General features: G+C 39.6%; 1 protein-coding gene and 1 pseudogene across 9 annotated transcripts in view; one reads left to right on the top strand and one right to left on the bottom strand.

The window, feature by feature from the left end:
* Positions 1-815: 815 nt before the first annotated feature.
* Positions 816-3645, top strand: LOC122871628 (annotated as a pseudogene).
* A 4482-nt stretch (positions 3646-8127) lies between these two features.
* Positions 8128-18922, bottom strand: part of osbpl8 (oxysterol binding protein-like 8) — a 100197-nt gene continuing 89402 nt past the window's right edge. For 7 of the 9 annotated variants that reach the window (XM_044186972.1, XM_044186971.1, XM_044186970.1 and 4 more), the window contains 8 exons: positions 18670-18767; positions 17575-17664; positions 16893-17029; positions 16429-16614; positions 15157-15310; positions 13190-13292; positions 12298-12403; positions 8128-12209 (listed from right to left, as the gene is read on the bottom strand). In XM_044186972.1, coding sequence (XP_044042907.1) covers positions 12080-12209; positions 12298-12403; positions 13190-13292; positions 15157-15310; positions 16429-16614; positions 16893-17029; positions 17575-17664; positions 18670-18767 — 1004 coding nt within the window. In that variant the 3' untranslated portion in view covers positions 8128-12079. The remainder of the gene's footprint in view (positions 12210-12297; positions 12404-13189; positions 13293-15156; positions 15311-16428; positions 16615-16892; positions 17030-17574; positions 17665-18669; positions 18768-18922) is intronic. The other 2 variants (XM_044186973.1, XM_044186978.1) reach the window with 1 other exon arrangement.

Raw genomic sequence — 18922 nt, 5'->3', positions numbered from 1 at the left:
AGTTGTGTTGATGCAGTGTCTCAGAAACGTACAAAGCAGGCGTGCAAAAACATATTTTGCAGCAGCCCTATTCTAGAATTCGCCTTTTGTTAGCATTAGCTTGGAAGCATGCTTGGACATTAGGAGAATTTGTTTGCACCAGGACACATAGTTTAGCATTAGCTTGATAACATTTTGTTTTTGGGAGCCGGCCCATATAAAAGGGAGGCCTCAGTAATAGTGTGTGTTTCGCATAAATTAACAATGAGAGGGTGGCTGGACAGCTGCGTGCTGCAGTGTGGCTGAGTCTCTTGATATTGGAAACAAGGGGAGGATGTTGAAATACACTGTTGAGCCTTCTTGAAATATCATAGCCCTAAATGAACAAAGCACAGATGAGGGAAGGTTTATACTGTCAATGAGGTGCCACCCTCACTCAGCCTGAAAGCAAGAGTAGTTAGGTGGTGAATGTGGCAATCCATCCGATGGTGCTGTACAGTTATAGCATAGCCTGATGCTTGGTACTTATTTGCAAGATAGCATTGTCCGATTTGCCTGAACAGGCCCTTTATATGATTGCTCACTTTGTATCATGACTTTAAAGTTAACATGACAATTTCTTGAGATTTAATGCAGTACGGTACACTAAAATGAGGTAATTACATTTTCAATGAATTCATTCAAGTTCAGTCCAATCTAATCTACTCTGGTAACTGCAATATTTGTTCACAAAAGATAAGTACTCGAGAATGAGAAGAACTCGCAACAGTTACTGTGACAAATTGAAAGCACTTGCAACAGTGACAAATTAAAAATGTTTTATTATTGTGTGAGGATTGTACATGTATATATGTAAGGCTTAGATGGACACGTTTTCTGAAGAGCTCTTTATGAATAAAATAGAATTGTACATTGTGTTTTTACATTAAAAGAATTATTAATTAATTAAATAAAAGTGAAGTGGTGAATCCTCCATATTCCACTGGTTGTGTTTTTAGTCCTGCCTGTTGGCTGTTAGTTAGCAGGACATCTCAAAAACTACTTAACAGAGTTCAATGGCATTTGGTAGACCTTGAGGCCATGAGTCAAGAATGTATTAGTTTTTGGTGCAGACAACACCACTGTATGGCTATTTATAAAGCACATTGCGTTTTTAATTTTATTCCCACAACAACTGGGAATTCAACTTTAAATAAGATACATTTATACTGTGCCAAACATATGCCACTATAATCCTGTCCATATCTGAAGGAGGAAATAAAACATACCAGTTTACCTGCAGCAAGAGGTGGAGTTATACAGGAAAGACAGGAATGTTTCAACATCACATTACTAAAGAGAAAACAGAAAGTAAAAAGGAGAATCAGCAGAACTCAGCAGACAAGTCTTCATTACTCTCTAACGAAAATAATCAACTTGGTTTAACAAAGACCTCGTCAATACAACAAAATCTTCGACAAACACGGGTAAGTAAATCAAATCAAACCAACTGCTGAAAAAACTTACATTAACATAATTTATCTGCATCTAGATGGAAAGTTCCTCTCTGCACTGACAGCTCTTTAATGAACATTTCAAAGCTTTGAATGACTAAATAATTCTAAATGAGTGTTGCTAATATTTCACTTATAACATGTTGATATATTTTAAACAAATATTGCAAAATTGTAATGTTTTAATGATGTTATTTTACATTTTCACTTTTGTTCTCAGTGTGTAGACATGGCAGCACCCAGTAGTTTAGCTGTATCTAAAAAGGAAGTTCCCTCTTTTCATTTTGCAGTTTTTTGACTGAACACATTAGCTTCAATGGTTCAATTCAAAGTTATTTTGTCTCATTCGTCAAACTTCAATGTATTATATTTAAACAAATACCAAATACATTATTCATTTTCCCCCACACTTTCACTTTTGTTCACAGTGTGTAGACATGGCAACTGCCGGCATCTTCCTCTCTGAAGATCAGTTTCTGTGCTCCATCTGTCTGGATGTCTTCACTGATCCAGTCACCATACCATGTGGACACAACTTCTGCAAGAACTGCATCACAGAACACTGGAAAGTTAGTGTCCAATGCCAGTGTCCCGTGTGTAAAGAGATTTTTGACAGAAGACCTGAACTGCGGGTCAACACCTTCATATCTGAGATGGCTGCTCAGTTCAGACAGTCAGCTATAAAGAAAGGTGGTAACTTCTCAAAGCAACAATGTTCCAACCCAGAGGAAGTTCTCTGTGACGTCTGCACTGAAACCAAACTGAAGGCCCTGAAGTCCTGCCTGGTGTGTCTGACCTCCTTCTGTAAGACTCACCTGGAGCCTCATCAGAGAATCACAGGCCTGAAAAGACACAAGCTGATCGATCCTGTGGAGAACCTGGAAGGCAGGATGTGTAAGAAGCATGAGAGACCTCTGGAGCTGTTCTGCAAGACTGACCAGATGTGTGTGTGTCTGTGAAACAGATCACGAGAGACATCATATTGTTTCTCTTGAAGAAAGGAAGGCAGAGCTGAGAGAGACAGAGGCTGAAGTTCAGCAGATGATCCAGGACAGACGACTGAAGATTCAGCAGATCAAACAGTCAGTGAAGCTCAGCAAGGAAGATGCAGACAGAGAAAAAAAAGACAGTGTGCAGGTCTTCACTGCTTTGATTCAGTCTATTAAGAGAGGTCTGGCTGAGCACATTGACATGATCGAACAGAAACAAAAAACAACAGAGAAAAAGGCTGAAAGTGTCATCAAAGAGCTGGAAGTGGAAATCTCTGAGCTGATAAAGAGAAGTGCTGAGCTGGAACAGCTCTCACGTACTGAAGACCACCTCCAGCTCCTCCAAAGCTCCCCATCCTTGAAGCCTGTTCCACACACCAAGGACTGGACAAAGGTCAAAGTCTACTCATCATGTGAGAGGACTGTGTGGAGAGCTGTGGCTCAGCTGGAAGAGACACTCTGTAAAGAGATGAAAAAGCTGTGTGCTGATGCTGAACTAAAGAGGGTCCAACAGTACGCTGTGGATGTGACTCTTGATCCTGATACTGCAAATCCCTATCTCATCCTGTCTGATGATGGGAAAAGAGTAAATTGTGGTGATGTTAAGAGTCTAACAGACAACCCAGAGAGATTGTCCTCTTGTGCAGTGTTAGGAAAGCAGAGTTTCTCTTCAGGAAGATTTTACTATGAGATTCAGGTTAAAGGGAAAACTAAATGGGATTTAGGAGTTGTAGGAGAGTCGGTCAACAGAAAGGGGGAAAACATACTGTGCCCTGAGAATGGCTACTGGGCTATATGGTTAAGAAATAAAAATGAATACAGAGCTCTTGCTGGTCCTTCTATCCGTCTCTCGCTAAAGTCGAGGCCACAGAAGGTGGGGGTGTTTGTGGATTATGAGGAGGGTCTGGTCTTCTTTTATGACGTAGATGCTGCAGATTTTATCTACTCCTTTACTGACTGTAACTTCACTGAGAAACTCTCTCCGTACTTCAGTCCTTGTCCCAATTATGGTGGGAAAAACTCTCTCCCTTTGATCATCTCTCGCGTCAGTCACATGCATTAGACTATTCAATTCAATTCAACCCAACACAATGCAAAGACCACGTAGAATTATTATTATAATGTTTTAAAAATAGTAGAATAGTAATTGTAGTGTTAATATTAATAAATTAGTAATAATAGGAATCAGAAATACTTTATTGATCCCCGAAGGGAAACTCTTTGACAGCTATAGGAAAAATAATGTCAGCAACAGAGCCAATAACAACAACTGTAGGAGCAGTTGTCGAGCAGGAACACAGGGGTAGGAAGTGGCCCAAAACCACAGATCCAGACTCTGCAGCTCCGGAGGCAGAAATACCTGCTGAAAGCGACAAAAGGAGAGAGGAGAGAAACAAGAAAGCACAAAACTACGGGAGAGAGAAGATGTCAAGTTAGTAACATGCAGTAATGGGATAAAAATGCATACAGATGGAGAGGGAGAGGAGGAGAGAGGAAAGAGGTGCATCATGGGAAGTCTCCCGGCAGTCTAGGCCTATAGCAGCATAACTAAGGGATGGTTCAGGACTCACCCAAGCCAACCCTAACTATAAGCTTTATCAAAGAGGAAAGTCTTTAGCCTACTCTTAAATGTGGAGATGGTGTCTGCCTCCCGAACCCAAACTGGGATCTGATTCCACAGATGAGGAGTTTGATAACTGAAGGCTCCATTCTACTTTTGGAGACAGGAACCAGAAGTAACCCTCAGTGAGGGAGCGTAGTGTTCTAGTCGGATAATATGGTATTATGAGATCTTTAAGATATGATGGTGCCTGACCATTAAGAGCTTTGTAGGTGAGAAAAAGGATTTTAAATTCTATTCTGGATTTTACAGGGAGCCAGTGCAGAGAAGCGCTAATGCTAATTTTCCTAGTTTTTGTCAGTACACGTGCCGCAGCATTCTGGATCAACTGGAGAGTCTTAAGGGACTTATTCGGGCAGCCGGATAATAAGGACTTGCAGTAATCCAGCCAAGAAGTAACAAATGCATGCACTCATTTTTCAGCATCATTTTGAGACAGGATGTGCCTGATTTTTGCAATGTTACGTGGGTGAAAAAATCTTTAGATTTGCTAGGAACTCTTTTAAGCGTACACATATAGACAACGAAAATTCAAACTCTACTAATCAGTACTTTGTATATGAATAATGACTCAAATGACCAGTTTTGAGAATGAAAGAGCGCCGTTCATTTAACATGCTCAAGTTTTTGGTGAACGCTGAACTGAACGTATCCGTTTGCAACTAATGAACGTGAGCAAGCGTAGTTAAACGTAAAACACAGTGCGTAAGCGTCGTTAACGCTGGCAGGAGTGAACGACGGTCACGCACTGTTTTAAACGGCAACCAGTTGTTTTGGGTCACAGAAGTTGATAGGACATAGATTTTTGAAACACAGCGTGCTGAAGCATCCAACCAGTCTTGGGAAATATCTGCGAGTGAATGATGATCAAAAAAATCATTAACAAAGGGTAAGACGAGCCAACAGCCGCAAAGTTCCTCAACCCAAGTCAAACTCACAGCATTTTGTAAAGGACAAAATCAGAAGAAATGAACGTGAACTAGTTAATTTTAATCTGTGTGAACTGAACTTTGAGCTAGCTCTTGTGAAGTGTGAACTTCCATTTGTATGGAAGCAACAGCCACTTTAGCTTTATTATCTGAGAGTTACATAAATGTTGGAATGACAAATACATTTTGGAGAGCAGTTTGACAAAGAGATTAAAAATTACCGTTCTGAAAAAGTAGGCGATTGTGTGTTTCTGACATTGTGATATTCATTGAAATAAGAGTAAGTTGTTTTCCTTATCTTCAAATTTGGTTGACTGATAAAGAAACTTTTAAGAAATGTTACTTTAAAGTTAATCAACTATTTGAACACAGAAAATGTATTTAGGTAAACTGTCTGGAATTGGGATGGATGGGAAAGGAAAACACTGCTTCAAACACCTCCATCTCGCTCTTCCTTCATAATTGCTCCTTCTTTTACACTACCATCTTTCCTCTCCATCCCTTGGTCCGTCTCTCCCTCCTCTCCTTCCTTCCCACCTCACCCACCCTTCCTTGATTGATTCCTCCTCCTGTTTGCTTCCTCTGCTTCTTCTACCTCTTGCTCTGCCCTTTTCCCACCATCGCCTTCTTTCCCTCCTGTCTTCCCTTTCGTTCTCTCTCCTTTCTCTCCCTTTCTAAAGCAGTATCAGGGTGTTGATGCAAAGCAGCAGAGCAAAGCAGAGAAGGGACAGAGTGGGGATTGATATCCGATGTTTTGTTGTTATCTGAGAGGGACAGGAAGGACTGTTCTGCTCTATCAACCTTTGTCAACGTCCTTGGCTGAGGAAATGACACTGGGGATGCCTGGCCAATAGATTTAGACAACTGTGTGTGTAGACTAGGGCTGCTCAAGCTCACTTCACTTTCAAGCCTTTCTAAGTGCAATTTGGTGAAGTTCAAGGACAGTGGGTGTTGGGTGTTATTCCTGGTTTTCTTAAATTCAGGATGTGATGATTTCAGAAGTTGATTTATTCTCAGGAAAAACTTTCAAGTAATTGTTTTCCTTCGTCAAATTTTAAGGTTTAATGTTATTATTCTCAAATCTCAATTTTTTAAGGAATTATGTTGGAACTTGATAGATAATGCAATCCTCATTAATAACTGTGATAATCATTTATAATTACAGACAAGAGAAGTACAAAATGTTAGGCAAAAAAAAAAAACCTTATGTGTTTTATGTTTCCACATTTCCACTTTTAATGTTTCTTGTAATTATCTGTATTTTAATCTTCTTTCTTGTCCTTTGTACTGATCCAATGGATGAATAAAGTGGTACAGAATTAAAAGGTATGGAAATTTTTTTAAAAGAAGCCCTTAATATCTTTCTTACCCTAAGGGGACAGTTCACCCCCAAATCAAAAATACACATTTTTCCTCTTACCTGTAGTGCTGTTTATCCATCTAGATTGTTTGGTTTGAGTTGCAGAGTAGAAGGAAAATAGTTCCGACATGAAACTGCTCACAACAAATCTTTTTTGGCGCTTTGAGCGCTACAAGCTGAGTGCCACATAGTTACATTATATTCAAAAAATGCAGACATCTCTACAGCTGATCTCACCAAAACTTAGCAACTCACACCAAAACAATCTAGATGGATAAACAGCACCACAGGTAAGAGGAAAAATATGTATTTGTGTTACTGGACCAGCTGGGGGTCAGGTGCCTTGCTTGAGGGCACTTTAACAATTGCTGAAGGGCTGGTCCATGGATATGAAACTGCAACAGTCCAGCCTCAACCCTCTGTAACCTCCAGGAAGTGTCGGATTATTAGAACAAATGGTGAACCTGACATATGGGGTCACAGCTGGATGTGGATGTGTGTGTGTGGTTCAGGAAATCACAGTGACAGGTCTAATCAGCTCAAACCAACTGGTGCTAAGCTGGAAGAAGACTCTGTATCTCCCTCTAATGGCGGCTGCGCTGTTTTACAGTGAACCAAATGTTTTCAAACAATGAAGAATCTTGCAAATTATCACTTTTGGTGGTTTTATCACTTGAAATGCCGACCACTTAGGATGAATTAATTTTAATTTAAGACAAATGAAATTATAACCATTATTTAATTTGGTGATTTAAATATCTTAATAACACTAGCTTATTCAGGCCAGTATCCTTTATATTTCTTTTTTTCTAATTCTTATTTTTACTATTCCAGTTATTATTATTCATTGCACACTTGTCTTTTAGCATAGTCTTAAGAGTACGCCACCTCGCATTTCACAACATACATTGTTTATGTATGTGAGCAATATGTAGATCTCAAAAAAAATTAATTAAAGTTTTAAAATTCAAAATGGCCGCTTCAAGGCCTTTCCTGTGTTAAAAATTAGTTTTAAACATCTGACCATCTGCATCAAAAGAGGGGGAAAGAAATGTAAGATTTAGTTTATTTTTTATGCTACCTAGTGTGCACATAAGTTTATCAGATAGGAGTGAAATGTGGTTTGTTATGGCTGAAAAAATGCACAAAATTAAAATAAAAGATAAAAAATCTTCAGTTACTTTTAAACTGGAAAAATATGAAAATGGTTTATTTGATGATAAGAAACAAACAAATAAATCTGATTTAAATCTAGATAATCCTAAACCAATTCTCTTTCCCATTTCTCTCTCTCATACACACACTGATTTCATTCCACGTGTCAGGGCTGTTTCAATCTATTTTCATTTCTTATTGTTATTCATTTATTTTCCTCTATTTGGTTTTTCTGATGTTATTTAGATTCCTTTCTCAAATCCAGCTGAGTATTGGCCTGGATTTAGACTTGTGTTTAATTCTCAGTGACATGTTTCCATATGCAATTGCTTTGACTTCACCAGCACTTTGTAGTAATTTGCATAATGATACCTTGTTTATGTTTTGGTCTAGATTTTAATCCATGTTACACTTTTTTGCAGTTACAAAACTACACATACAATTGTAATGGACTCTTTTTTGGACAGATAATCTAAACAGTGATGACAATCACCACCCCCTCATACAATATCATTAAATACAGAATGAAAAATAAATGTCGTATACAGTTGCTTTGGACAATGGTGTGTGTCTTTACACCAAACACAGACAGAAGACCCCAGGATGTCATTTGTTTTTATTCTGTGTTATGTTACGTGTGACCATAAACTTCTAGAAAGTTATAGTTGCCATGGAGATACAGTAAATATATTCAGGTAATCAGATAGGAAAAAGGGTAGGGGTGTGTGTGGGGCGGGGTGGGGGGGTTGACATTGACAGTGTGCACAAGTCGCTTGTGTGTGATGTCAAGTAACGAGGTGTGGATTAAAACCAACTGTGTGTGACTTTAAAATCAGCATTGAAAAACGTTTAACAAGAAACGAGAAGTGATCTAATGCTACAAGCAGAAAAAGTTAAACATAAACCCACATACAAAAGAGGAATAAATAAAATGTATTATTTTACAGATACAGCAACAACAACAGACAGCAGAGATGTTTATTTCCCTCTGAATTTGGTGTGTGAGAGAGCGAGAGAGGGACAAGGACGACAATGGAGAGGAGTGGTCTCTCTCCCTCCCTCTCTCTCCTGTGGCAGGAATCAGCATCTGGAAACCTACGGGTGAGTTACTATGGCGACGCTTCAGAAGGGGAGGCAGGAGCTGGGTGGGGTGGTGAGCTGTGGAGCCAGAGTCAGACTCATTTCTAAGGCTTCGTATGGCACGTCCGCTCTAAAACACTACAGTGACTACAGCCATCGCCAGGGTCCTAGTCCAAGTCCAGGTCTGAGTCCTTCCACCAATCAGATCATTCCCTTCATTATTAGTTCACCTGGAGACTTAGACTCTGGCTATGTTAGTATGCTCCACACCACACCCCCCACATCCCTGCCGACCTCCTATCACCTCCGCTAAACCCCCTATCTACCCCCTCCCCAGTCCGACTCTAGAAGGCACTGGTATATACTTATTTCTCCACATTCTAACATCTGGTTTCTCTATTTAAGATGAGCGATCGAGGCAATGAGGACACACAAAAATACACGTACAGATACACACGGGCCAGCCGGGTAACTTAAGGGGGTACAGCTGTCTCCCGATGATGCTACCAGTCTTTCTTTATACCTGTGTTAGCATTACAAAGTTTTCATCGCTTAACAGTCTGCTGACGGCGGAGGCAATCGGATATGTAAACGTCGACAAGGCTAACATCATGACAGGCGAAGAGATATACAAAATCAATGTTCAGATATGGTCCATAAGTGGTTTGGATCTTTTTGAACTGCTTCAATTAGTAGTTACTTGCATCTTAGGAGAAAATCCTGACCGGCTGCGTGGTAAAAAGGTCAGGTATGGGTTTTAATATGCTGCCTTCATCCTTGGTTGATACTGAAAACAAATATAGTTTCCAAACTAACTTTTCAGTATACAAACTAGATTGCCGGGACCAGAGTTTGTTTTTATGTGTAACAGTGCTAAACACAGCCCTTAACTTAGTCAGTCCTCATAGGTCATAGTCCTCACAACGCTGTAAATGTTCAGGGTATTATCTCCGCCATTTATTTCTGAACTTTGTTATCTAGCATACTGTTTCTGAGACTTTAAAATGTCAAAATCCATGTTTCCAAAGAGGAAGGCAACAGATTGGAACCACAATGTATACAAAATTTCCCAAAAGTTATTTAATTCTGCAACTACTGCTGAATAACAGCAACTTCTTGAGGCCATTTGGAGACATTTTCGCTGGGAATCTAACTGTGTACCCCACTAATCTGTTTTTTTTTTTTTTTTTTGCCCACGTCCATGTGTATCTACAGAGCAGTGGACAGAAAGACACACAAGGTTGAAAAGACTGGCTTGTGCACAGAGCGCGGGAGTGTCTGTATTGCGAAACCTTGGTGTTGAAATGCCACGCGCTACATGCGAGAACGAGTCATCCCATTGGATATTTACACAGTGAACAGGGCCGACTCCTACTCTACACATTGAGTTTGGCTGGTACTTGCGTACATTTGGAATGGTTTACTATGGTGATAGTAGTAATTAGAAAAAGTCTATCTCTTCCTCCCACTAGTAGCTTACTTAAGTGTCTATTCTAGTTTTCCTGGTTAACATTTGAGGTTCAAAAGCACTGGAAGTGATGACTGATGCTCTGAATTTGACTTTGCCATGATGTCGCTGCAGTCACCAGCTAAGGGGAGTGTTAAGGGTTTTCTCTTCCATGGCTTGGTCTGGGGTCTGTTTTTATATTTAGAGACCATTCTTTAGACCAGCTAGTCTGTACACCTTTTATATTATGTCTATATGGTTGCACAACTTAACTGCAATTTAAATAACTAATTTTAAAGGAACAGTCAGTTTATTTTGGGAAATACACTTATTCAGTGCCTTGCCAAAAGTTAGATGAGAAGATTGATACCACTATGTACAATTAAAATGAAGCTAAACATGTCAGCCATTTAGCTTAGCTTAGCATAAAGACTAAATCCACTTACCAGCACCTCTCAAACTCACTAATTAACACATTGCATCTTGTTTGTTTCATCCGTACAAAAACTGATGTGTAAAATCTATGTTGTGGTTATACAGGGGGGTATGTCCTGGACTAATTCTTATCCAGACATCAAGTGTCCGCTGGTTGCCTGGCAACCTCACGTTGAAGACAGGAATAGCCCTGCACGTAATTCCCTGTAAAACCAATATGTGTTGTTTTTCACTTTGGTTTTTATATATATTAAACTAATGAGATACAATGTGTTAACTTGAGAGCTTTAGAGGTGTAGTAGCCAGATTTCGTTACCTTTTGACAGAGCCAGGCTAGCTGTTTCCCTCGATTTCCAGTCTTTATGCTAAGCTAAGCTAACCGGCTACTGGCTGTATTGAACGCACATATGAGTGGTTTCAATCTTCTCATCTAACTCTCGGCAAGAAAGCAAATAAGGGTATTTCCGATTATTCCTTTAACTTGCCATTAGGTCTAAGAAGGCAGTTTTTAGACTATATCACTCAGCTTTGTTGACTTTGATTAAAAAAATACCAACTCCCTTTACCTGAAACTGCGGCAGTGGTCACTGAAGCTCATAAAAATCACTAATAACCCCCATCTTTTTGACCCTCTGTTGATGCTCCAAACCTCTTCAGGGCAGAAATGTGAAAGTATTTTGATGTCCACTTGAGCGTCAGTAGAACTGATAAAAATGACTTAACATAAAACAAACATCTGACATTTCCAGTGCATTTGTGCCTGAAGACAAAATACTGTACACCACAATCCTGTCTGTACATGCTACCTACAGTATACAATGACGTGTCAACATCTGATTTTTTCTTTAAACATTGACTTTGTATGCAAAAGGTGAAGTTTTATTATACAGCAGAAATTATAGCTTCTGTTCCTTTTGACAATATCACTTGCGTTATTTGTCTTTCTCATCCATTTCCATGTGTGGAAACCCCAGCGGATATGAAAGTATCTGATAATAAAAAAATAAAAGTCACATAGATTGGACCACTTTTTGTTTTTCGCTCCCTTATCACTGCTTTTTGTTTCGAGCAGACCTCTATTCACATAGGACACAAGCAAAGAAACAAAACAATAAAAAAAACAAAAAAACATTCAAATTAAAATCTGTGTTACCATCTGGGCCGTGGTTCCCCTTTGAGGTGAAATGTGGAACAGGAGTAATTTCACTCCATCAGAAAAAACAAACAGCTAAAAATAAGCTCCAGAGTGGCAGTCGAGATTTCATCACACCAAAATCTCAACTCCAACAACTTCTCCTTATCGCTGCTCCTCTCCGCTTTGAAATTTGTGGATCTCACCAGAGTTTTGGAATGGACTGGTTAAAAATAAACAAGAGTTTTTAAAAAAGTCTCTTTTTGTGTGGAAGTCTCCACTTTTCTGGACATGTGTAGTTGGATTTAATAAAGACAGAGAAGAAGAGAGTTGGAGTAGACTATTGTTGTCACTTATTGTGAGAGGTCAAAGTCCCCCCTCTGTGACGCCTCATGTTCAGAGAGTGTGTGAGTGTGTTTGTGTGTGCGAGGGCATCAGTCGCTCTGTGGGGTATGGCTGCTACTTGAAGACATAGTTGATTAGGACCTGAAGGAGGATGAGGAAAACAATGATGACGTAGTCGCGCTGCTGGAGGAAAGAGCCACCCTCCGTCCGCCCTGCCGCACGACTCCGCAGCACACTGATGTTCCTACAAACACACAGGAATTATGTGTAGATGCTCAAAAGGTAGGCATCATATCACCCTCATGATACAGTGTGACTAATGCCCTTCTTACCTGTTAATGTCCTCCTGCGTCTGCTTTATAGATTCAATGGCACTTTGAAGTTCACTGAGGTCTGCTCCTTTTTTCCTCATCCGACTGTTATGTTTGCTTTTGTGTCCTGCAACAAAGGGTGTTAAACACGCTTTATGCTGTGTTCTCCAAATAAAATTTTTAATACCACATAGACTGCAATTTAATACATTTTTCAGGGTCATACTGGTAAAAGACTGGCGGAAAACCAGTAGGGAAAATAAGACCTGCAATTATTTATTAAGTACATGAATTTAGTGACATTTATATCACACTTTTGTCAGTGCTTCCCAGCTATATATAACAATAATTCAGAGTAATATAATCAATTTACATGACCTGGACCTAGATAAGCAGCAGAAGTTAAGTAGACGTTTTTGCTAAAATTGACACTTGCCAATTATGAGTTAATGAGCTTTCTAGCTACTATGTCTAGCAATAGCAAGGGTGTTTGCTAAAGGTTTGATGGCTGAACTGAAAATTCCACAAAAAAATCATTCAACAGCCTCCGGTGCTCACAATCCACTGTGGCACCGTCTCATGTGTATAACATCTCCCAACAGCCTGCAACTACATGCAAAAAAAAAAGTATAACTAATGTTACTGTCAATGGCAGTCAAGAAAAAATATTCAGAACCTTTGTAAATGAAATTTACGACTTTTTAATGTCTTTGAAGGCCTTTTTGGGTGGGAACTGCAGATACCCTGGTTAAAGCTGACTTGTTAAAACACTTAAAGCAGTTTTGTGCACAAAAAGACCTTAGAGTTCATTTTAGATTCTAATGTTGGGTATGGAACCTTGACCTAAATAAATTAGCCTGTTTTACTCATGTTAGCCTCTGAATGTATGTGAGTGTTCAGGAGCGTGACTCACGTTCGCTGCCAGACGAGTCTTGGCGGTCGGGCTCGGGTGACGAGCAGCCACTCTCTGGGCTCTTGGGCTTGTCGCTCTTGTGTTTCCTCTTTGGCACCGTTACCTATACACACATGCACAGATACACACATAAGCACACACAAACACACAAAGAGAAACAGGTCAAACAAAGAGGCCACACACACAACAGCTACAACCAAATAGGAGCACATACATACATATCTTAGCATCAACACAAGTACAGACTCGAAAATTCAAAATAGAAAATAAACAGAATTGTTAACATACACATCAATACAACAAAAGGGTGTTATGATGCAAGAGTCCCCGCCCCCCCGCACACTCCACACAAACATGCTAGTCGGTGTTGGCATGTCCATGCAAGGCATGCTGGTACATCAGTCAACCAGCGTCCAAAATGGACAAAACCTGCCAAGAGCTGGCACATTAAAATAATTTAGTTCGAAGGGATTACACTCTGACTGGATTACAGCTCTTATTCATAATGCTTTATTTAATGTGATGACATTTTTCTTTGTCAGACAAAACAGCTTTTAGGGTTGATTTAGATTTGGTAGCACAAAAACAGACCTGAAGGTCAAAATGTTAAAGAGCACAAACAATTTAGTGAGAAAGGCGCTGGAAATAAAGCTCTTTTTAATGACTATTATGATTGTTGTTTTTTAACCGATCAAGAATAATTGAATTTTTAATAATCACTCCACTCATGGTCTTTCAAAAGCTAAACCAAAGACCAAAAGTGTTGATGGTGATGGATACTGATGCTTTGACCAATGAGAGACTTCACTAGCTTGGGCACTTGGCAGGTGGTTATTTTGAACACACACACAAAAAACAAAAGTGTTTCACAGACTCCAAACATATGAGCAGCAATTATACACCGACTGCACCACAGCAAACTTTAGCTTAACATAACACACAACATGAACAAGGAGCAGCTCAGTAGAAGTTGAGACTTAGTGAGCGAACACAACGTAGAAACAAACAAAATGAAGATGAGGACAGTTAAATTGAAGGGTGAGGAGGGCGTGGACGACACCCCGAAGCAACCAGGCGTTGGTTGGTCTGTTGATGTGATGGGTGGAACTGTTCTCTCTTTTAGACATTGTATGGGAGAAAACTAAATAAAGTGCAAAAAACAAATGTTGCTCACAACATACTGATATCTGATGGTGTATTTAAACCCTCACAAGGGTTTATTATCATTTCATTACATTTCACATTGGAAATTTGATTTGCAGCTACAGACGCTGCCTCTACTTTCATTGTAAGATTAAGATTGCAGAAACAGTTAAAAAAAATCATTTTATTGCGTGAAATGGTAAAATCAATGACTGCTGAGTTAAATAATGTGCATTTACAAATGAAGATTGTTTCAATTCATATTCTACAAGGTGTGAATAAGTGGTAAATTACAGTAAATTGGGTGCAGCATCCACATACTCTACAGAGTGCTTAAAAAGTGCCTGAAAACATTGTGTAGAAGTTATTATACTTGCTGCGGCCTTAATTACTCCGAAACAGATTTGTTTTAGTTAATTCCACTTCATAATTTTTCACAATACAAGAAAAAAGAATCCTGGAGCCTGCAGGAAAACAATATTTCCAAATCAGACCTGTGTAACACATGTTGTCCTTCATGTTAAATTATCCTTCTCCTCATGACAAGGCAAGAAAAGGAAGGAGAAAACCTGGTTATCCATTTACTCCCATACAGAGAGAACAGCAGGTACCAGGGTAGGAAAAGAAAAAACAGAGGCAAAGAGAAAGAAAAAGACAACATCAACGGTGATGGCGGCAAGGCGACGACGACACAGAGAGAAGAAGCGAGAATGAAGACGGTGCACCGGGTGCTGCGTGGAAGGTGGCTGAGGCGGCGAGCTGCTTTTTTTTTTTTTTTTTTTTTTTTTTTTTTTGAATGGCGGTTTTCGATCGGGACGACCTACCTGGCACTTGCAATTGTCCCTCCGCGGCCCCTGGTTACTCAGACTAATAAGACTGCCAGAACGTACCATAGGGGTGCGGTGTCGGACCTTGGTCTGGATACAGCCGTCTTTCTCAAACTGGATCAGGTCGTTGAGTGGATCCCATGGCCTTGTGCTGGGGAAAGACGAAGAAATGCGTTAAAGACATAGAGTGCACGGAAGACAGGAGGAGAGAAAGAGGAAAATGTGAAATAGAGAGGCAGATAAAGAAACAAAGAGAGACAACAGACAGAAGAGAAAATAAAAGTGCCTTAGTGCCCTCCAAATTATTTCACCTGACATGACTGCACAATACTGACACTTTTTACCAGTGAAAACCATTATCATTCATCGGATTCTGCCACCTAGAGGACTGTCCTGTCTATCATACAATATATTAAAAGCTGTTTACAGAATCCATTGATCTTCATGAAGACCAGTCTAACAGCAGGTTGGACATCAGTCCTGCAGTTGTAGGGAATCAGCACTAGATGGCACCCTGTCACAGTGGATACAGTGTATGTACTAAACCATGTGTGAAGTAAGACAATATAAAAGACAAGACTTTGTTTGTCAGGTCCTGACGTGTAATTCTGTCATTTTAATAACGTGCACTTTTTACATGATTTTTAACATTATCATGTAACATTTAAGTGTTGTTGTTTCCATCAATGTCTCTAAAAATGACTGCATTACTGCTTTTTCTATTATCCATTTCATTATCATACAGCTGCTAAAAAAATTTGTATGTCCAGTAAATTATATCGAGATCCTCAGTGTCTTAATTTAGCTTCAGCTTTAGGTTTTTGTAAAAAACTTTTTTTATGTTTATTTGTTTCCTGCTTGTGTTTGTGTACATATATATATATATATATATATATATATATATAAATCTGATTTTTAAAAATCATATATCAGTCAGTATCAGCCTTAGAAAATCCAGTATCAGTCAGGCTGTACTTGTTAGTACTGTTGGCATTCTCCTACAGTACATTCTGGTGATAATGTTAAGCCCCTTCAAATGTATTTATAAGTAGTGTGCTGTATTACTGAGGTATTAATAAATTCTTTATTATCATCATAGTTCAATTTGCATGACACTCACAGGTGAAAGGTTTATAACTACTGCTAAACCTGTTTGAGTTCAGTTTCTTTCAGGCAGTAGATATGAAGTAACCACCTTATTTTTGCCCGTCACTGTACTCAATTCAAATCACATGAGCTCACAGGCAGTAGAGTAGAGGAGTCACTCACTCGGCATATCTGTAATGCCACTCTCCGGTGACGGGGTCCTGCTCGAACAGCGCGGGGATCCACTCCTCACATTTGGCTTTTCGTTCGCGGGCAGACTTCCTCTGAACTTCCTCCAGGAGGAACTTCTCATTGGTGGCCTCGGTCTGGTCCTTGTTGTTGATGGCCCGGGTCACATGCTGCCACAGTCTGATGGGTTGAGAGGGAACAAAGTCATGAAATATATCTGCACTAACAAAGCAGCTTTTAAAAGAAAACCCTAAAAATATATCCAGGTGCCAAAGAGTGACAGAGGTAAATTTGGACATAGAAAATAAAACATACAATGCATAAATAACAATGAAGGGAAAATATCATGAGTGTGTCGGCCAAACTTTTTCACAATGTGGCAAGCGTGAGAACATTTTTAGTACTTTTTAGAATGTTTAAGGATCTGCTGATACTCTGATAGTTAAGTTGAAATCCACCTTTCTGATTCAGAATCTCCCTGCTCCTCTGGAGGGACGGTGCAGCGGGTCAGTCGACTCTGCCTCAGCTCTGGTGTTGGGTTCCAGAAAGTGTCCACCGTCCCTGTCTTCTTGTCATTGATGAAGATCTCACTGTCCTGTGAGGGGAAAATCAAAAAGCTCTCCTTACTTGCCTAAAGACAGCGCACCATACGGCTACAGCACAGTGAAGCTGTTATCTGTATTAAGTAGTGACTGTATTTGGTTCATAACCGTGGGTACCAGGCTGATACAAATTTCACAGCTTCTTTGAAACCGTCCAAGAGACACAAGTCTATCATTTTCTTTATATATAAGAAGCTTAACAGTATGAACTTAACAACTTTTTGATGACCAACACCATAGGATGATTAATACATTTACACCACATGAAACAAATAGAATTTATTATGAAAAATTAGAAAGTTTTAATTATTTGTTTTTCTCTTGGACAAATTTTTTCTCAATTGTCTGATTAAATGTACAGGTATTTACAATGCTGTCTGCAAAACAACAACAACTAAAAAAGAAAAGATTGCAGGGGCTAGCATGTAACGCAGGTGCTAGGCATGAATTGAACCCTGCATGTTGCATATTGTATGTACATCGGGGTTTATTATACAACAAGCAGTCATCAGAAGAATGTGTGAAGAATGTGTCTTACCCAGTGTCCTTCTAGCGTAGCTAACACCTCCTTTCCCAGCTTGATCTTTCCAGAGACCTGATTGACACTGTCACTGCTGCCCAGGAATGGCTGGAGGAAAAGAGAGGAGAGAAAGGAGGAGCAGGAAGAGGGAGGGGAGGAGACAGGAGAGAAGGTAGGGGAGGGAAAGAATAGGAAAGGAATGGAAAGGAAAGGAGGAGGGAGATAGGGCAGCAAGAGAAAAATAAGGAAAGGTGTAGAAGGTGAGAGGTGAAGAATGGTTAGAGGAAAGAGAACATGGGGGGAAGGAAGGAGAGATACATGCACACATTGCAGTTTACTTGCTGTAATTGCTGTGGGAGAAAATGATGAGGGTTATTATGTGTCATTTTATCTGCAGTTACTGTATGTGTCTGTAGTCATTTAAAACAAGATGGTATAGTATGGTTTGGTTTGTTTTGTTCAGCACAAAAAAAACTTCAACCTTTTTAAAAAGCATTTTAATGCTACATATGTTAATTTAAGACCAACTTAACAACAAAAGAAATTAAGCTAGCAACCATCATCAACTTCCATTTTCCAAACTTAGTTAATGAAAGTACTTCAACTGAATGGTTCAAATAGGTGCACTGCATTCAATAGCTTCCATTCACTCTACTAATCTAGATGCGGCAAAAAGATACCACTGCACGGTGAAAGTAACAATAAGTGTAACAACGAGAAACACCTATAATGATTTGTATTTTAAATGGAAATGTACTGATTCCCCTGTTTGCTTTCCCTGACATGTACCTGTCGCTAGTTCATTATAGGGTGATGCAGTTGATAGTGTGAATCATGGTATGGAGGATGGGATGTTTTTTGGAGGGGGGTGGGGTTGAGGGGGTGGAATTGGTGATGACGTGGGGGAGTGAGACATTCAGAAAAGTCACGTGAGAAACAGTTTTTGAAAGAAGACTGTTAGAGGTACTGTATCTAAAAAGTTTCTGAGGCGTTCTCTCTTAAGAAGTGTATCACTCAACAACTCTAAAGGCCCTACTCTGTCAACAAAGGAGTGAAATGATCTACTACTCTCAAATAAGTACCTTTATTTTAAACTAGAAAACACAGCCATACCTTCAGTTTGAACTCAAGCTGAGCACTGTAGCCCGTTTTCTCACACGCAATGGTGATCTGACCACCCAGCTCCAGGGTCATGGTGCCATACAGGATGCCTACCAGATGATAAAGCACCACGAGAAGTTTCAGTCAGCACAGATAATTGGGAAACTCGGGCACACGCTCAGAAAGCGGACCCAAACAATTTTTAAGTCTTGCTCTACGTAGATCTACAGCTTCCCAAATGAGCAAAGCAACATTTATTTGACTG

The sequence above is a fragment of the Siniperca chuatsi genome, linkage group LG23 (assembly GCF_020085105.1).
Source record: "Siniperca chuatsi isolate FFG_IHB_CAS linkage group LG23, ASM2008510v1, whole genome shotgun sequence".
Classification (NCBI taxonomy): Eukaryota; Metazoa; Chordata; class Actinopteri; order Centrarchiformes; family Sinipercidae; genus Siniperca; species Siniperca chuatsi.
The sequence above is the reverse complement of the archived record's forward strand: the minus strand, read 5'-3'. Positions and strand labels throughout refer to the sequence as shown.